At 43.8% G+C, this 18,107-nt stretch overlaps 1 protein-coding gene across 1 annotated transcript in view; it reads left to right on the top strand.

Moving 5' to 3' along the window:
* The window catches only part of ATP9A (ATPase phospholipid transporting 9A (putative)), a 206,475-nt gene that overhangs the window by 173,313 nt on the left and 15,055 nt on the right, over positions 1-18,107 (top strand). Inside the window, exons 22-25 of the mRNA XM_068262423.1 lie at positions 3,944-4,008; positions 5,486-5,641; positions 8,141-8,205; positions 15,805-15,913. Of these exons, the coding sequence (XP_068118524.1) occupies positions 3,944-4,008; positions 5,486-5,641; positions 8,141-8,205; positions 15,805-15,913 (395 nt within the window). The remainder of the gene's footprint in view (positions 1-3,943; positions 4,009-5,485; positions 5,642-8,140; positions 8,206-15,804; positions 15,914-18,107) is intronic.

Here is an 18,107-nt window from a genome sequence, read left to right as displayed (position 1 = left end):
CACCTGACAACAATCTCTGAAGATGAACATATATTTCGGGTGGTTGGGAACAAAGGCTCCAGTTTTCTTCCATGTTTCATTACGGACTTAGTGTGTGAGGGGGTTGGGGCTGAGCGCTTTGTGATCCATCCTTGCTGCTTTTGCATTTTGAAAAAAGCACTTTCATTGACTTGCATTACAATCACGGCAAAAAAAATAAAACATATGCCTGCAATTCTAATGCAAGGCAACAAGTTATCATTTTTTTTTTCAAAATGCAAACACAGCGTTGACCGATCACCAAGTGCTCAGCAGTGTGGCTCAGCCCTTAAAGTGTACCGGAGGCAGCATATGACATGATTAGATGAACAGGTGTATGTAGAGGGCAAAACATTAATAACCAGGCTGCATTACTAGTTTTGTTTTGCTGCCTGAAATAGTTAATTTTCAGGCATGACAGTGACAGCTCATGTCTTGTCTGTAACTTGTTGGGAATGTACTGATGCGCTATTTACAGCCATAAAAGTTTTCCTGCCAGAATTCAACTTCTGAGCAGGGCTGTGGAGTCGGTCCAAAAATCCACCGACTCAGACTCCTCAGTTTAGGATTCCTCCGACTCCACGACTCCTCTAATTTGCATATTACAATTTTGTTGATTAAAAGTATGTAACCTGAAATTCGTCTCTTAACTGCCAACGCTTAGGAATTTTACAAGACAACTGAAGTGAGAAGGATATGGAGACTGCCATATTTATTCCCTTTAGTCTAAAACTAGTCCTTGGTAAGAGTACTTGTAAAAGGTACAAACCGGAACAAAGAACATCTATCAGGCCCTAGGCAATGTAAGTGTGGGTACATGTAAGAGTGATGTGCAGCTACTCTGCAGGGGAATGAGGAGATTGTAAACAGACAACACCTCTGTGTTCAATGTGCACAGCATTCTCAGTGGATTCCCTGCAGCTCTGTGGGGAGTGCATATGTAGAGTATAGTACTACTGTGTAACAAAGTAAACCTGAGAGTGATGAAATTAAAGTTTTATACGTACCTGGGGCTTCCTCCAGCCGCCTTCAGGATAATCAGTCCCTCGTTGTCCTCCTCCACCACCTGGATCTTTTGCTGTGAGTCCAGGTACTTGAGCCAGTTTGGCGTAGTGCGCATGCACACACTCTGCCGCCAGGAGCATACTACACCTGTGCAGCACTATTGCGCAGGTGCAGAATGTTCCTGGCTGTGGGAGCGGCATGCGGCCGGACAGCGCTGACTGGCTGAATTATCAGGACTCATATCAGAAGATCCGGGTGGTGGAGGACAGCGAGGGACTGATTAGCCGGAAGGGGGCTGGAGGAAGCCCCAGGTATGTATAAAACTTTACTTTTCATCCGTCTCAGGTACCCTTTAATTTGTAGTCACCAAACCAAATTTTAACATATCAAATTATTTGATTTCATCAGCAAAGGTAGTGCAAACATTTGCATAAATCAGCATCAATGCAGAATTATTTCCATCTCATTGACCATCTCTATTAGTGACACAGCTACACATCAGGCTTTATTCTTACAGCATAGATGTTATTTAGTATATATGTTACGGCCAGAACCCGAAGTTTGGCCAGAACTAGAAGTGGCCGGCCACTTCGGGTTCTGGCCGGCCAATGTGCAAACTGGCCGCTGCGCTGCGGCCAATGTGAGAAATGCAACAATTCCTGTAAGGTTAACGGGATGTTGTGGCCGCAGCGCAGCGGGCAAATGTATCACACATCTTTACTTTATTCAATGACATTAAGCCGCCCGGCTTTTTCTCTGCCTCTCTCCTCCCCCCCCCCCCCCGCCTCTCTCTCCTCCCCCCGCCTCTCTCTCTTCCTTCTCTTATGGGCAGCCGGGCGGGGGACACGCGTGTCCCTCCGGAGTCGTTCGTCGCGGCAGGGGAATCCTGCCGTTCTTGCAGAGCGGGTGCTGGCAGAAGCGATGTCTGCAGCCTCCCCGCTCTGCTCTCCTGCCGCGACGAACGACTCTCCTGGACACGCGTGTCCCCCGCCCGGCTGCCCATAAGAGAAGGAAGAGAGAGAGGCGAGGGGAGGAGAGAGAGGCGAGGGGAAGAGAGAAAGCGGGGAAAAAGCCGGTCGGCTTAATGTCATTGAATAAAGTAAAGACGTGTGATACATTTGCCCGCTGCGCTGCGGCCACAACATCCCATTAACTTTACAGGAATTGTTGCATTTCTCACATTGGCCGCAGCGCAGCGGCCAGTTCGCACATTGGCCGGCCAGAACCCGAAGTGGCCGGCCACTTCTAGTTCTGGCCAAACTTCGGGTTCTGGCCGTAACATATATAACAGATTCCTGTGTACACATCATATATACAGTCACAATCAGATATGTATATCTGACCTTAAAAATACGGGGACTGCTTTATTGAAGCAGCACAAGTAACTAATTTTGATTGGTTTATTTCATTTTTGTGGACTAAGCACAGCTATTACTGTATATATACTGTATATATACATTATTTTTAATGACTATTATCTGAGAAATAGAACGTTTTATCATATTTTCTATTTTAACTAGTTACAAATTCATTAGGAGTCGGAGTCGGTGCATTTTTTCCCGACTCCGACTCCAGGCACCCAAAATTGCCCGACTCCACGACTCCGACTCCACAGCCCTGCTTCTGAGTGCAGGGAGAGATGGGAAAGGGTCATGTATTTTCACTCAGCTGCTACTGAGCAGAGACAACAAAATATTTAATTTACTTTGTAAATGTTTAAATATAAAATACACCCAAACATTTTTAGGAGGAGAAGGAGAAATACAATGGTGTATCTCATCAGTTTATTATCACCTTGGAGTAGCAGTAGGGTATTTTCACCTTGGAGTAGCAGTAGGATATTTTCACCTTGGAGTAGCAGTAGGGTATTTTCACCTTGGAGTAGCAGTAGGGTATTTTCACCTTGGAGTAGCAGTAGGGTATTTTCACCTTGGAGTAGCAGTAGGGTATTTTCACCATGGAGTAGCAGTAGGGTATTTTCACCTTGGAGTAGCAGTAGGGTATTTTCACCTTGGAGTAGCAGTAGGGTATTTTCACCTTGGAGTAGCAGTAGGGTATTTTCACCTTGGAGTAGCAGTAGGGTATTTTCACCTTGGCGTAGCAGTAGGGTATTTTCACCTTGGCGTAGCAGTAGGGTATTTTCACCTTGGCGTAGCAGTAGGGTATTTTCACCTTGGAGTAGCAGTAGGGTATTTTCACCTTGGAGTAGCAGTAGGGTATTTTCACCTTGGAGTAGCAGTAGGGTATTTTCACCTTGGAGTAGCAGTAGGGTATTTTCACCTTGGAGTAGCAGTAGGGTATTTTCACCTTGGAGTAGCAGTAGGGTATTTTCACCATGGAGTAGCAGTAGGGTATTTTCACCTTGGAGTAGCAGTAGGGTATTTTCACCTTGGAGTAGCAGTAGGGTATTTTCACCTTGGAGTAGCAGTAGGGTATTTTCACCTTGGAGTAGCAGTAGGGTATTTTCACCTTGGAGTAGCAGTAGGGTATTTTCACCTTGGGTTAACGTTAAGGCTTGTACACATGTCCACCAATTCTGCCCAATTGTGGTCTGATTTTGGTCTGTTAGATGACAATCAAATGTGTACAGCTGGCAAATGACTGACAACAGGCAGTCTACCCAATCTATCCCTCAGATCATCTCAAACGACTTTTGGCCCGATACCGTACATTTGGCCATGTGTGTACAAGTCATGTTGGTTTTGAATGTGGCCATATTGTGCAGTCTGTCATTCTGTGCCAATGAGTTGGTCGTTCAGTTGGTTGGGTGGGTGGAAAATACAAGTAGTGTAATTGTTTTGATGGTCCTATTGTGGAGTTGATTGTGCACTTTGTTGGACATGTGTGAGAGCTTTTAGAGATAAGTGTGTCACTCTTCCTGTGATTAAATCTGTACTTATGTCTTGTGTTCTGGTTCCAGGTGATGGTGGAAATGATGTCAGTATGATACAGGAAGCTGACTGCGGAGTGGGAGTAGAAGGGAAGGTAAGAGAGTCGGTTTAGCAGTAACTCCTGTACACAAATCTACACAGAACAATACAGAATATGTACATCACTGGTCCGTCTTAAAGCAGTATTCACTGATCATTTTATTAAACATTCACCTACAACACAGAAAAAAACACACCAAATGGCAATATATAGTTTTGAGGCCAATTCTTCAAGCCTTTAAAAACAAAATGAATTAAAAATCTTCCAAATAAACTAACAATATACAGATTTCTACTTATCATACATTTAGTTTCTTTTTTGGGCCTATAGGTTGTCAATTTAGGTGTACAAAATGAAAGAGGAGATATCTTTTAATGTCAGTTTAATGCAGGGAATCAATTCTTGGTGGCTGCATTGTATCTGAACTGGGAATACGTGGGTCTCTTCAGTGCTTGGCTACTGGAAACACGCACTCATGCATTTGCTTTCCTAGGGCATGTGTAGTAGAGCTTAAAGAGAAACTCCGACCAAGAATTTAACTTTATTCCAATCAGTAGCTGATACCCCCTTTTACATGAGAAATCTATTCCTTTTCACAAACAGACCATCAGGGGGCGCTGTATGGCTGATATTGTGGTGAAACCCTTCCCACAAGAAACTCTGAGGACTGTGGTATTCCTGGTAGTTTCCTGTCTGTTAACCTTGTTGCATTGTGGGAAATAGCTGTTTACAGCGGTTTCCAACTGCCAAAAAAGCATGCAGCAGCTACATCACCTGCCAACAGTAAAAATGTCACCATGTAATAAATGTCAGAATGTAAATCGGGGATTTTAAATATTTTACAATGGGCAAACACAGACTAAATCATTTATACATAATTATTGTAAAAATGAAGCACTGTTTTATTACATTATTTTCACTGGAGTTCCTCTTTAAGCATGCCCAGTTTGGATGCACTCATTCCTGTGCACTGGGAGGGGACAGTACTCAACGGTCGGACCCAGGTGCAAACAGGAGTAAACATACCAGTATTTTACATGCAGGGTCAGGTGTGCTTTAAATTGTAGTGTACACGGACCCACCTTTCAGTTCACTTCTTTAACAGGTTGTTTTCAGGTTGACCCTAATTTCTGATTCGCCAGCATACCCAGGACATGCACAGATGTCAAATAGTCTATTTGCTAGCTTAGAATTAGATATTTGACAGCGTTGTCTAGTTTATTGGATGATTTTCTTTAGATTGTGCGAATTATAACCTGCCTTTTTACTAATTGATTAATAAAACTATTTTTTTTATCCCTATTCCCAGTCCTTATTTTGTGTAAAAGAAAAAAAAATTAAAAAAAAAATGGACAAATAATTGATAAAACATAAAGGAGTTTATACTAGATATTAAATTAAACCTTAAGTCAAACTACCGTAATATCAAACGCCTGTGTACCCAAACCTACTCCAACATTACTGAATTTCTGTGTCCTGTGCATGCATTGGCGTTTCTCGATGTCCTCATTGAGCCTGGTTCTTTTTGCAGGAAGGCAAACAAGCATCTCTGGCGGCAGATTTCTCTGTGACGCAGTTTAAACACCTCGGTCGGCTCCTAATGGTACACGGAAGGAACAGTTACAAGAGATCAGCAGGCCTGAGCCAGTTTGTCATCCACCGCAGTCTCTGTATCAGTACAATGCAGGTGAGCAATACAATTCACTGGGCATTCAAGTTCTAAGCACCATCAAAAGGACATTAAAGCACACCTGGACTGAGAGGAATATTTTAAACAATGCTGAATGCATGGCTTCCCTGCTGATCATCTGCCTTATTGCTTTTAGCTATAGACCCAGTACGAGCATGCAGATCAGCGGTTTCTGACTGGATTAGCCACATGCCAGTTTCGGGCGTGAAATTCAGACATTCACGGCAGACATATCAGCAAGAAGCCAGGCAACTGGTATTGTTCAAAAGGAAATAAGCATGGAAGCCTTCATGTGCCTCCTACTTCAGGTGTACTTTAAGTCAATGTACAAAGCGCTAGAGATAACTGAACATGGGTGGTTATAGTGGACCTTTTACATGATCGCCGTTTATTTACATGTACAGCGCTGCCATCAGCTGTGTGACACTACTGTCCCCCTGGGGGACAAGAGAGCGCTCGGCTCTCATAGGCAGAAGTCTATGACAGCCGATCGCCGTGATTGGCTGGCTGGGGGAGGGAGGGGATTAAGAAAAGAAAAGAGAAATCGTTAAAAAAAACCCCACCAACAGAGAGCTTTGTTGGTGGGGAGAAAAAGGATGGGGGGGGGGGGGGGTGGAATCACTCATATGCTGCGTTGTGCGGCGGTGCAGTGAGGCCTTAAAGCTGCAGTGGCCAATTATGAAAAAAAACAGCCTGGTCTTTAGGGGGGTTTACCACTGTGGTCCTCAAGTGGTTAAACTCTGGCCATAGTCTCAGCAGTAGCTCTAATTCCTCCTCTTGGATCCTAAAGTCATATAGGTGACTCGTGTGTAAAAATGGCACTTGGCACAACTTGGTCATTGGAAGCCAGAGACGAGCGTCCACAAATAGCCGGTTTGTAAACAGAAGGAAGTGGTACAATCGAGGTGGTGACAGGGGGGCGGTGTGCGATGACTAATACAGTTTAATAGAAGGAAATTCTTCTTTCAAACAATGTTCTGTAGAATAAACAAACAGCTGCTGATCTCTATGTGAGCGTAGCAGAAAACTCGATGGCTTTTATACCCAGGTTGGCTTTACATAACTGAAGGGAATGCTCTGACCTTGCCAGGCCCATGAGAACGATCACTTTCTGGGATCTGTTTCAGGCTGTTTTGAGGTCTGGCATGGCAACCTGTAGCTGATCCATAAAACTGCTGATTCTATATAAGGAGAGCTCTGGCCACAAATTTCAGTAGTGAACAAAGAAAGTGAAAATCTCATTATCTCTCTTTTTTTTATTACAACCCCTTTTCCTTCACTGCCTGATTGTTGCTAAGTTGGCAGGCTTCGGGTACTTTACTTTATTTTACAGGGTTTTATGTGTGACCACCTCTAGATTCAAACTGTGAAGTCAGATAATGAAGTGTCAAATCTACTGTTAGAAATGCTTAATCCCCAATTCCTACAACACTGTTGTTGCCCATAACAGAGCCATGCAACGTGCTGGCTACACACTGCGCAGCAGGGCCAGTGGAGGAAAGTAACAATGATAACCTAATTCAGTTATGCCTGGGACACACTGGAAGCACTTTTGCATCGCTTACTGATCTCGCCAGCCCTATACAGGTAGTTCCCGATAAATGAACGAGAAAGGGACTGTGGATTTGTTCTTGACCTGAATTAGTCAATAAGTCAAAACACTGCTATCTCTGTGCCTCCAGTGTCCCCCTTTCTGTCACCTCTGTTCCCCCTTGCCGTCGGTGTCCTCCCTTTTTGCCACCTCTGTTCCTTCACGGTCACTTCTGTGCCCTCAGTATGCTACACCAAAATGTAATTTTACCGGCTTAAAAAAACATTTTATTTTCTTTCTACAGTCAAACAGGAGCCAGAAAAATAAAAATTGCTAAAATGTTTAAAAATAGGAGGCGGCAGTGGTGGACTTGCCTACTTCAAGTCGATACAAGATAGTGGTTTTGTTTAACAATGCATTGATTCTCAGTTGTAAATAAATGTTAAAGCGTTTCACAGGCGAGACCCCGCTTCGTCAGGCAGTATAGACTGGAACAAATGATAATGCAGGTCTGGTTCAAACCAAGCACCTTCAGCACCAGACCTGCATTTGTTATATGTTCTTGTCTACACTGCCTGATTAAGCGGGGTTAGACCTTGCGAAACACGTTGCATTGTTTCTCGGAGTATGTAAATAAACGTTATCGTTTACCTCCTCCAAGTAGGGGGGGGGGGGGGGGGGTTGTCATTCCTTGTGTCCCTGTTTTTTGGTAGTATGGACAGCTGGACGGGACCAGGGCGTGAGGTGGGTGGGCAGGCTTGCGATGCACTGACTGGCGGCGGCGGTAGAAAGACCTAAAGCCCGTTTTGAAACGGGCTTGGGTCTGCTAGTATTTGAATAATGTGACAATGAGATTACAATGTACAGTTATGGCACTGTTGGATACTCTTGTACAGATCTGTTGAATAATACACAACAAGATATGTTTGAATCTATTGACTGTCGTGTTACTGTTCTCTTCCCAGGCTGTCTTTTCATCTGTGTTTTACTTTGCCTCAGTTCCCCTATATCAAGGATTCCTTATCATTGGGTAAGTGTATTTTATGATGATCAGTGATGGTCAGTCCTGAATTATTCTAATGCTGGGTACACAATATGAGAATTTCTGGCCTATTTATCAAATCGATTTTTTCCAACATGTCTGATCTGCTTTCCGATAGATTTCAGAGCATTTTCAGATCACTTTCCTATTGAAGTGAACGGAAATGGATCGGAAAATGCTCAGAAATTAATCGGAAAGCAGATCGGACATGTTGGAAATAATCGATCTGACAATCGGCCAGAAAATCTCAGTGTGTACCCAGCATAAACCTTAAAGGGGAACTTCAGCCTAAACAAACATACCTTCATCAAGTTACATTAGTTATGTTAATTAGAATAGATAGGTAATATAATCTCTTACCCACCCTGTTTTAAAAGAACAGGCAAATGTTTGTGATTCATGGGGGCTGCCATCTTTGTCATGGGGGCAGCCATCTTTTTGGTTGAAAGGAGGTGACAAGGAGCAGGAGACACAGTTCCAACTGTCCTGTGTCCTGATCACCCCTCCCAGCTGCACACGCTAGGCTTCAAACGTCAAATTCAAAATGTAAAAAAAAAAAAAAATTGCACCAAAGCAGCAGAACGATAACATCATCAGAAATCCCATCATGCTTTGCACAGCATCAGGGGAAAAAAGCCCGGGCAGTTTTCTTCTGTGCAGCTAAAAATGAGGCTTGTATAAGAGAAACAAAGTTCTGATGCTGTGAAACTGTTAAAGAAACACCATGCCTTTTCAGTGCTGCTGAGTCTATTTTTAGTCCGGAGGTTCACTTTAAAGCGCCTGGTACAGGCTTTCATTATTAGTACTGACGTTTGCTAAGCTTTATCCTTAAAGAGACACTGAAGCGAAATTTTTTTTTTTTGATATAGTGAATTGGTTGTGTACTATGAATAATTACTAGAAGATTAGCAGCAAAGAAAATATTCTCATACTTTTATTTTCAGGTATATAGTGTTTTTTCTAACATTGCATCATTCTATAATATGTACACATTACACAACACTCAGCATTCAAAATGAGTCTTTCAGAGCAGTCTGTGAAGTAATGACCTCTCCTCTAGCAGAGGAAAAGTAAATAGTCCAGGAACAGTTGAGATAATAAAAGTCAGATAACAGCCCTCTCCACGACTAACTTCGTCGGAGAGCTTAATGGCTTGTTTGCATTGAGATAACAACTGGAGTTTCTCAACTCTTCCTGTACTGGAAACAATTACACTGATGTATCTGATCTTAATGTTTTATTTCTTAGCTGTGCTACACATACAAATCATAATATCATCTTTTTTTTTCGCTTCAGTGTCTCTTTAAGTAGACGTGAAGGTTAGGGAGCAAATCTCCCACATCCCTATGATACAATATAAACTTAAAAGGCCTAAATAGGACTTATTTTACACTTGTAAAATCTGCTCCAAGCATGGCCGCTTACACGTGGAGTGCACATGCTGCAAGATGTAGGAAGGACTTTCTCGGTCGGGTATACTGCTTTAACACTGCTTTAACAGCGTGCGATATTGGGGCGAGCGACGTGCGCCACTCCGGATTGGCGCTCCGATGACAGCCAGACCCTCCACGCTAGACTCCTGACTTGCCTCGTGGTGTGTAGCTCCTCCTCGGCACACACGACCCCGCCCTACACGTTTCGAACATCACTTCTCATCAGGGGCGTGGGGACGCGTGCGCAATGTGCCGCTATATACGATGAAACCGGATCGTCTATCCTTTCCTACTTTCTATTTGCATTCCATATGAAACCATAGGGAGGAAATGCTCTCTAGCACCATCTTGTGGATTTTAGGCTAGTTGTTATCTATTGTGTTAGCTCTATAGAGAGAACTGTCTGGCTCCATCTCAAAGATTTTTTTCACACTGTCACAGACCACTAGAAACTTTCATCAATTAGTTTTTTCCCAGATATGACCCCTCTTACAATATTTATGATCTTGTACTAGCTCCTGCTAGTCTTCATGGTACCAGCAGCCCATGGGGAGAGCCACACCATTACAAATCAATATTACACCATGAAAAAAAGTCTCCATTATAAAATACAAATTCCATTATTAAAATAGTATACCTCTTCAATATAGACAGTTTAGTCATCACAAATAAAACAATATCAATTTCGATATTAAGCCCTTTTGGAGCTAGACAATCTATTTTAACCACTTCAGGACTGCAGTGTTAAAGGGACTCCGAGCAGTGCAGAAACTATGGGAAGATGCATATCATTTTGAAGCTCTCTTTCTCCTCTTTCCAACGATATACAAACCGCCGCCCTACGCCTTTTAGTTTTCGCTATTTTCGCGATTGAAATAGCCGCGGCCGCGATTTCGTTCGCAAAAATAGAGAAAACTAAAAAGTGTAGGGCGACGGTTTAGGTGTCGCCAGAAAGAGGAGAAAGAGAGCTTTAAAATGATATCCATCTTTCCATAGTTAGATTGTATTACACAGGACGACTTTTTCTCAAACTATGGAAAGATGGATATCATTTTAAAGCTCTCTTTCTCCTCTTTCTGGCGACACCTAAATCGTCGCCCTACGCCTTTTACTTTTCTCTATTTTCGCGATCGAAATTGCGGCCGCGGCAATTTCAATCGCGAAAATTAAAAGGTGTAGGGCGGTGGTTTATATATCATTGGAAAGAGGAGAAAGAGAGCTTTAAAATGATATGCATCTTCCCATAGTTTCTGCATTGCTCGGAGTCCCTTTAAACCCCCCTAAAGACCAGGGCAATTTTCACTAAATTGGCCACTGCAGCTTTAAGGGCAAGCTGCAGTGCCGTACAACTCCGCAAGCAAGTGATCCCCCTCCCCTTTTCTCCCCACCAACAGAGCTCTCTGTTGGTGGGGTCTTATGCCCCCCCCCCCTTTTTTGATATATATATATATATCTATCTATTTAAATGTCATATTTATTTATTATCCTCCTGCTCCCTCCCTCCCCCCAGCCAATGACGCGATTGGCTGTCATAGGCTTCAGCCTATAAGAGGCGATCGCTCTCATGTGTGGCAGGGGGACAGCCGTGTGATGTCCCCAGTACAGCGCTGCTGCTGATTGCAGCGCTGTACTCAGTAGAAAGACGGCGGTTTAGCCATCTAACAGTCTCCCCCACTCAGAGACTGAAGGCGGGTTGGAGCTCCGCCCCCAAGCAGGATATGCGCGCTCAGCCTGCGCGCAATCTCCTGCAAACTGCAGCCCCAGGACTTGACGTCAATTGGCATTAGGCGGTCCTGGGGCTGCCGCCGCGGCCACGCCCATTGGCATGGAGCGGTCTTCAGGTAGTTAAACATCCATTCCATTTCTTTCTGTGCCATTTGCCTCACCTTATTAACTGCTCTCCATGAATATCTCATTTTTTCCAAAATGCAAAATCTTAGATCTTTTGGATTTCATCTGTGCTTTTCTCTAAAATGGGCGGACACATTGTGTCCCTCCTAACCCCTAATAATATTCCCTATATGTTCAGTCATTTTTTGAGTTCTGCCTATGTATTATAAACCGCACGTACACCAAATCATATAAATGACATGCAGAGCACAACACGCAGTAAATCCCCTTGCTTGGGTCACAATGGGGGGCCTCCTCCCTTCTCACCTCCCAGAAACTGTTTCTATCCATAACCTTTACCACCTCAATGGTCTCATCAATCTTATTTCTATCATACCCTTTCTCTACAAAACGTTCCCCCACCATATTATCCTGTATTTGGTAGTCTACCACTGTAGAAAAATGTCTCCTCAATTGCATCATCTGACTTTTTGGCACCCCAATCCAGCTGGATTCATTACTTGTCCGTCGATGTCGCCTGTCCATACACGTGCGCCCAGCACTAGGCCATCACGTGACACGCGTGTATGGACAGTGAAGGGAGCCCGGAGACAGCGGAGGACAGGCAATAGCCACAGACTGTTAATGTATAGCTTGCACTGGTCCCATTTTGGAACATTTTAAAGGAAAGGTTCAGGGAGGGTGGGTAAAAAATAAAAATCAATTTCCACTTACCTGGGGCTTCCTCCAGCCCGTGGCAGGCAGGAGGTGCCCTCGCCGCCCCTCCGCAGGCTCCCAGTGGTCTCCGGTGGCCGACCCGACCTGGCCAGGCCGGATGCCAGGTCGGGCTCTTCTGCGCTCCAAGGCCCGGAACTTCTGCGTCCCACGCCGGCGCTCTGACGTCATTGGACGTCCTCCGGGCTCTACTGCGCATGTCTAAATTTTGCTTTCAGAGTTTGATATGTTTGATATTTGTTTTCTGTAGTCTGATATGCAACTCTGGCTGTGCATTGCAGCAGACACCCCTTCTGCAATTGATTTGTCCCAATATAGCTTAATCCTACCCTCAATAAATTACAGCTTTTGCCTCTGATATTTAACATGAAAAGTAGGAAAATGTTTACACAGCTACTTAGACATTATTTGTACATTGTCATTTTAGAACACTTGGGTATCGATAATATTCCTTTAAAGGACTTACGAGGCCTGATTTGTAAAAAATAAATAAAAAAAAAGTTAGATACCTGTGTGTGTTTGCAAGGCACGGAGGACGCCGTCCGCGCCCTCCGTACCGTTCCGCCGGGTCCCCGTTGCTTAATATCCCCCCCCCCCCGAACGTCACCCGACCGCACGGCCCGGGTCGGGCTTTCCAGCCTTCACAAAGATGGTGGCCGGAGGTGGCCGCGGCTGCGCAGTCCGCATAGCCGTGAGTGCGGCTGCGCAGCTCTAAGGCCAACTCCCCGAACCACGCTACTGTTACGTGGATCGGGGGGTTGGCCTTAGAGCTGCGCAGCCGCACTCGCGGTTATGCGGACTGCGCAGCCGCGGCCAGCTCCGGCCGCCATCTTTGTGAAGGCTGGGGAGCCCGACCCGGGCCGTGCGGTCGGGGAACGTTCGGGGGGATATTAAGCAGCGCGGAACGGCACAGAGGGTGCGGACGGCCTCCTCCGTACCTTGCAAACACACAAAGGTATCTAACTTTTTTTATTTATTTTTTACAAATCAGGCCTCGTAAGTCCTTTAAGTGTCCCTGAGCCAGTCATAGTGCACAGTATTCATTGTAGCCCAGACATAGGGAAGGCAGCCATATTTACTCATCACAGGTGTTGCATACCAGTGATGATCACAAAATTAACCCTAAGCATGCAGAACTTTCTAAGCTAATAATTCTTTTGACTCACCCCTTAACTATACTCAACCCCTTAGGGGATCGGCCATTTAACCCTCGTTCAGGACCGGAGCCGTTTGTCTGGTTCCGGTACGTTTAGTTTAAATAGCCAGGCAGCGGTATCCCCAGTATAAATAGCCAGGTATAGGTGTCCCTCGTATTGATAGGTGTCCCCAGTGCAGGCAGCGGCCATTACTCACCGACCTCACTCTGTCGTCAAGTTCCGGGTCCCATCTTGATGATGTCATCAAGCCGGGACCCGGAACTTAGCGACAGAGCGAGGATGGATGCCGGGCAGAGTAGACCGAGAACGGTGATCGTTGAGGGAGCATCAGGAAGGTGAGTGGGTCCTCTTCAGCTACCGCAATGCTTCAGAGATCACTACAATCGGCGGTGATTGTAGTGATCAAGAGCCAATTGCCATGGCTCCTGATCAGCAAGGGGAGAGGTCAGATGTCATATGACACCAGGTGCATGCGATTGCCTCTGGACTTCAAGGACGTTAGTTACGTCCTGTCATCAGCAGGCAGCCACACAGAGGACATAACTAACGACCTTGGCCCTGAAAGGGTTAAAGACCACAAACTGTGTTTCTGTCTGCCTAACAATAAGAAATGGTATTCTCTCCTCCCAGGATTGTACTCCTTCCTCCACAGCAGTGGAAAAGTGTCAAGAAGCAAAAATATAGGAGATATTTGTTACTCACAGCAGGAAAGAAGAATAGTTTTATTCAAAATAATAATGTAATTTGGTGAAACTGGCAGGTTTCCTGTTGATTTCTGTAATATGTGACTGTAGGCTCACTTTACGAACGCCAGTCAAAAACCAAGAAGGAGCCATTTTAGAACCTTTGAGAATGTAAGGAAACAGTAAACATTCTGAGCGTGTAAATATCAGAGCAGCGGTTCATGTGAACCATATTTCTATTGTAATACACCGCACATAAATAAACCTGTCGTAGGGTTGAACTGGTGAGAACACTTTCATCCTTCTCTTTGATAAAAGCTGAACCTGTTTTTGGCAGCCAGTAAGTTGGTAACATGGTTGGGAAGTGAATGAACACCAAGTATTTTTTATTTTAATGTCCAGCATCTAAACGGGAAAGTCTGAAGGCCATAAAAGGATTAATTGCTTACTATTTTCATATCTCTTTATTCCGCCCTTCCTGGCCGGCCTTGTACAGTATCACGGTTCGTGGCGAGGCCAGTCCACCCTACCCGCGCAGGCCTTTGAATTTGAGGCCCCCAGAGTCCTTTGTGATGTAACCAGGATAAAGTGTGGGCCTTTGCCTAAACCCTCCCCTTCTCACACAGCTATTGTGCTGTGGGATTTCTGGCAGGAAAGGCCAAGCTTATGAGTCACACACATCCCAAGAAAACATTTCTACTCTGCATTTCTTTACATCAGGTTAAATCTTTATGATCAAGGTATTTGCAGTAGCCAATGTGTAAACTTCTGCCCAGGCATCAAGTGTAATCACAGCAAGAGTCCTAAAGTCTTTATTTTGTAGAATAAGAAGGTAATTCCCCATCCTAAAGAAATAACATATCACAGTATTGCTTGCTAATGGTTTCTAGAAATTATGGGTTATTTATGGCAGCCAAATCTCACTTGCTGTCATTTTTTTCACAGGTCTCTTAGATACAGGAGTGCAGAATTAATAAGTAGTTTAGCACTGTTCAACAATACAATTATTTCCCTAAGGCTATATTTTAAACAGTGCAGGGTGCAAAGTTAGGCTTCATAGTCTTGAAAAACAATCACGTAACCTGTTGTCACATCAAGTAACAAGTCCAATTCTTTTTTTATGTTTAAAAACTTACATTTATTGTCTTGTCTCAGCTCAATGAAATGGCCTGTCCTGTGTCTCAGAATGCTAAAATGCCAATCTATTGTGCTTTTTTCCATCCCCTACTCTCAGAATCCCAGTTCTCTGCCAGGAAAGAAGTGTATGGCTGTAATTCTTTACTTGTGAGGGACGTTCTAGTTTGACTAGGTCCTAACTGGAGAAAAACATTCAGTTGCCTAGCTGAATATTTACTCTTGCTGGCAGAGAAAGAAGAAAAGCAGCACCGCATATTTTTCTGCTTGGCACTGTACATGCACAGGTCTATTTCATCATGTGGCATGACTGGGGGCAATGCTACCTAAGGTAAGCACAGAGATATGTTCATGGTCAATCCACATACATACATTGTCCATTCCTTTCATTGTACCTTCAATTCCTGTAAAGTCCAATTGGCCAAAAAGTCAAATAATTCAAGGAGTGACCAGGGGGAACTAGAGGAGGAAAGGATAACACCATGCATATATAGATCTAGCATGAACACACCTCTGTGCTGACATAGGGTGGCTTTGCCTTGTGCTTTGTTACCATCATGGTGATTACATAACTGCACAAGAACAAGTAACCTAACAGGAGTTTTGTCTCTGCAGATATTCCACTATCTACACCATGTTTCCCGTCTTCTCTCTGGTTCTCGACAAAGATGTTAAGTCTGAGGTGGCCATGCTGTATCCTGAACTTTACAAAGATCTGCTGAAGGTAAGTGCTTCTTTCTCCAAAACCTTCCTCTAGACATTAAAGTCCCATGATCACAGATGTGTCAAACACAAAGTGGGCCAAAATTAAAGACTGGGATGAAGTTGCGGGCCAACCTCAATGTCTAATGGCCACCTTCATCCCTTATGAAGTTCCCTGATGTTTAATAGCTATCCTCTAACCCTTATACTGTTGCCTGGTGTCTAGTGGTTCTCCCCTATACAGTTCCCTGGTGTCTAGTGGCCCCCACCCTCCCATATTCCATTCCCTAGTGTTTAGTGCTTTTCCCCTTCCTCCCCTATATGGTTTCCCTGGTGTTCTAGGGCTTCACCTCCAATACAGCTTCCCCGGTGGTCTCGAGTGGGCCAAACATAATGCAAAGTGGGGAAACCATTTGGAGGCCAAATTTAATGGCTCTGAGGACCACATTTGGCCCACTAGACAGAGCTTGACCTGTATGATATAGGTACTGCTCAGTCTGAGACATAGGCATATGTCGTTTTTTCTCTTTTAATCAAGCGTGAAGTCCTAACATATTCTCTGCAGGATAATTTTAGCTTCACAGAATATTAGTTTGCACAGAACTGGGGCTGTTCCACAAAGACAGATGACCTTAAAATATTTGTACTTATACCATAACATTGATTTCTTGTGAGGTTTACTATGGAACAGAAAGTTACCTAATGGCATTAGCCCAGCCCATCAAAGTATAGAAACTTATGGTACCCATTAATGATACAATCCTGATAGTACAATATTACCAAAACTATGTAGTAGAAAGGTAAAAATACATTTTAATGGATATTTTTAGGTAGTCGATCATATGACATGGAAGTGGTGAGACCATCTTGATGTACAATCTTGCCACTTATATGTAGTATGAATTGCTACCTACAGTATATTCACTCAGTGTATCATTCTACCAAATAGATTTGGTAAGATTGTACAATCCAGATTGTATCATTAGTGGGTAGCTTTTAGAAAATAGTTGCCTCCCCTAGGACCACACTCCCTTGAATCATGCATGGAATTCTGTTACAATCAGCAGTGAGAAGCACATCAAATAGACAATGAAATGAAAAAACATTTCATTATACAACAGACAAAGCAAACTACTGTAGACTAGAACTGGTAACTAATGCAAAATAAAGGTAAATGAAGGAGTATATACACCCATTTAGCAAATAAAAAAAAATTACAGCAAATAAAAGTCCCTCAAGGCCAGGGGTGTCAAACTCAAATACAGAGTGAGCCTAAATTGGCAGTGATGAGCAAAAATGCAGATAATCTTTTTGCATTAATTTTCAAATTTCAAATTCATCTTTTCAGCGAAAATGTCATTGAAAATCATTTTGTAATAAGTTGCTGATTTGTTTTTCTTTAATTTTTGCGGTAAATATAACAAGGTTTTGTGGTGAAAATAAAGATTTTCGGGAATTTTTGCCATAATGCAAAAATAAATGGCCTCAATTCACTAAGCTTATCTCCTGTCTTTAATAACTCTTCTGAGCTGTTTCTACAGTCATCACCAACTCTTCTGAGCTGCTTCTACAGTTATCACCATGGTGATAACTGTAGAAACAGCTCAGAAAAGTTATTAAAGACAGGAGATAAGCTTAGTGAATTGAGGCCAATGTATTTTCTCAAAAATTCTTAAAATTGAAAATGCCATTTTTGATTCAGTAACCTGGCAGCAAATAATCAAACTTCATTTGACGTTTACAAGATCTAAAGTTACAAAAACTATTCAAATTGGTTTAGTGACAGACTTGAAGAGAACCTGAGATCAACATAAATGGTATATTTATACTTACTTGGGGCTTCCTCCAGCCCCATGAGGTGTGTGGGCTCCCTCTCCGGCCACTCCTTGTCTTCTAATCAGCCCCGGTAATTGGGCTGTCCAAGCACTTCTACGGCCCCCGTCTGTCTTGCTCCTGCACCTGGCAGCGTGCGCGCGCCTGCACCACGCATGGGTAGAAGCTCATGGCTGGCCAGATTACTGGGGCTGATTAGAAGACTATGGAGAGGGTGGCGAGGGAGCCCACGCACCTCATGGGGCCGGAGGAAGCCCCAGGTAAGTATCAATATACCCTTTATGTTGATCTCAGGTACCCTTTCAAGTTGTTCTACAGATAAGTAGTAATCCTGATATAAGTGGAAGGCTGGTGTGGTTGTCTAACAGAAGGAGCTGTTGATT

This window comes from Hyperolius riggenbachi, chromosome 12, assembly GCF_040937935.1.
Source record: "Hyperolius riggenbachi isolate aHypRig1 chromosome 12, aHypRig1.pri, whole genome shotgun sequence".
NCBI classification, from domain to species: Eukaryota; Metazoa; Chordata; class Amphibia; order Anura; family Hyperoliidae; genus Hyperolius; species Hyperolius riggenbachi.
This window is presented reverse-complemented; position numbering and strand designations above follow the sequence as displayed.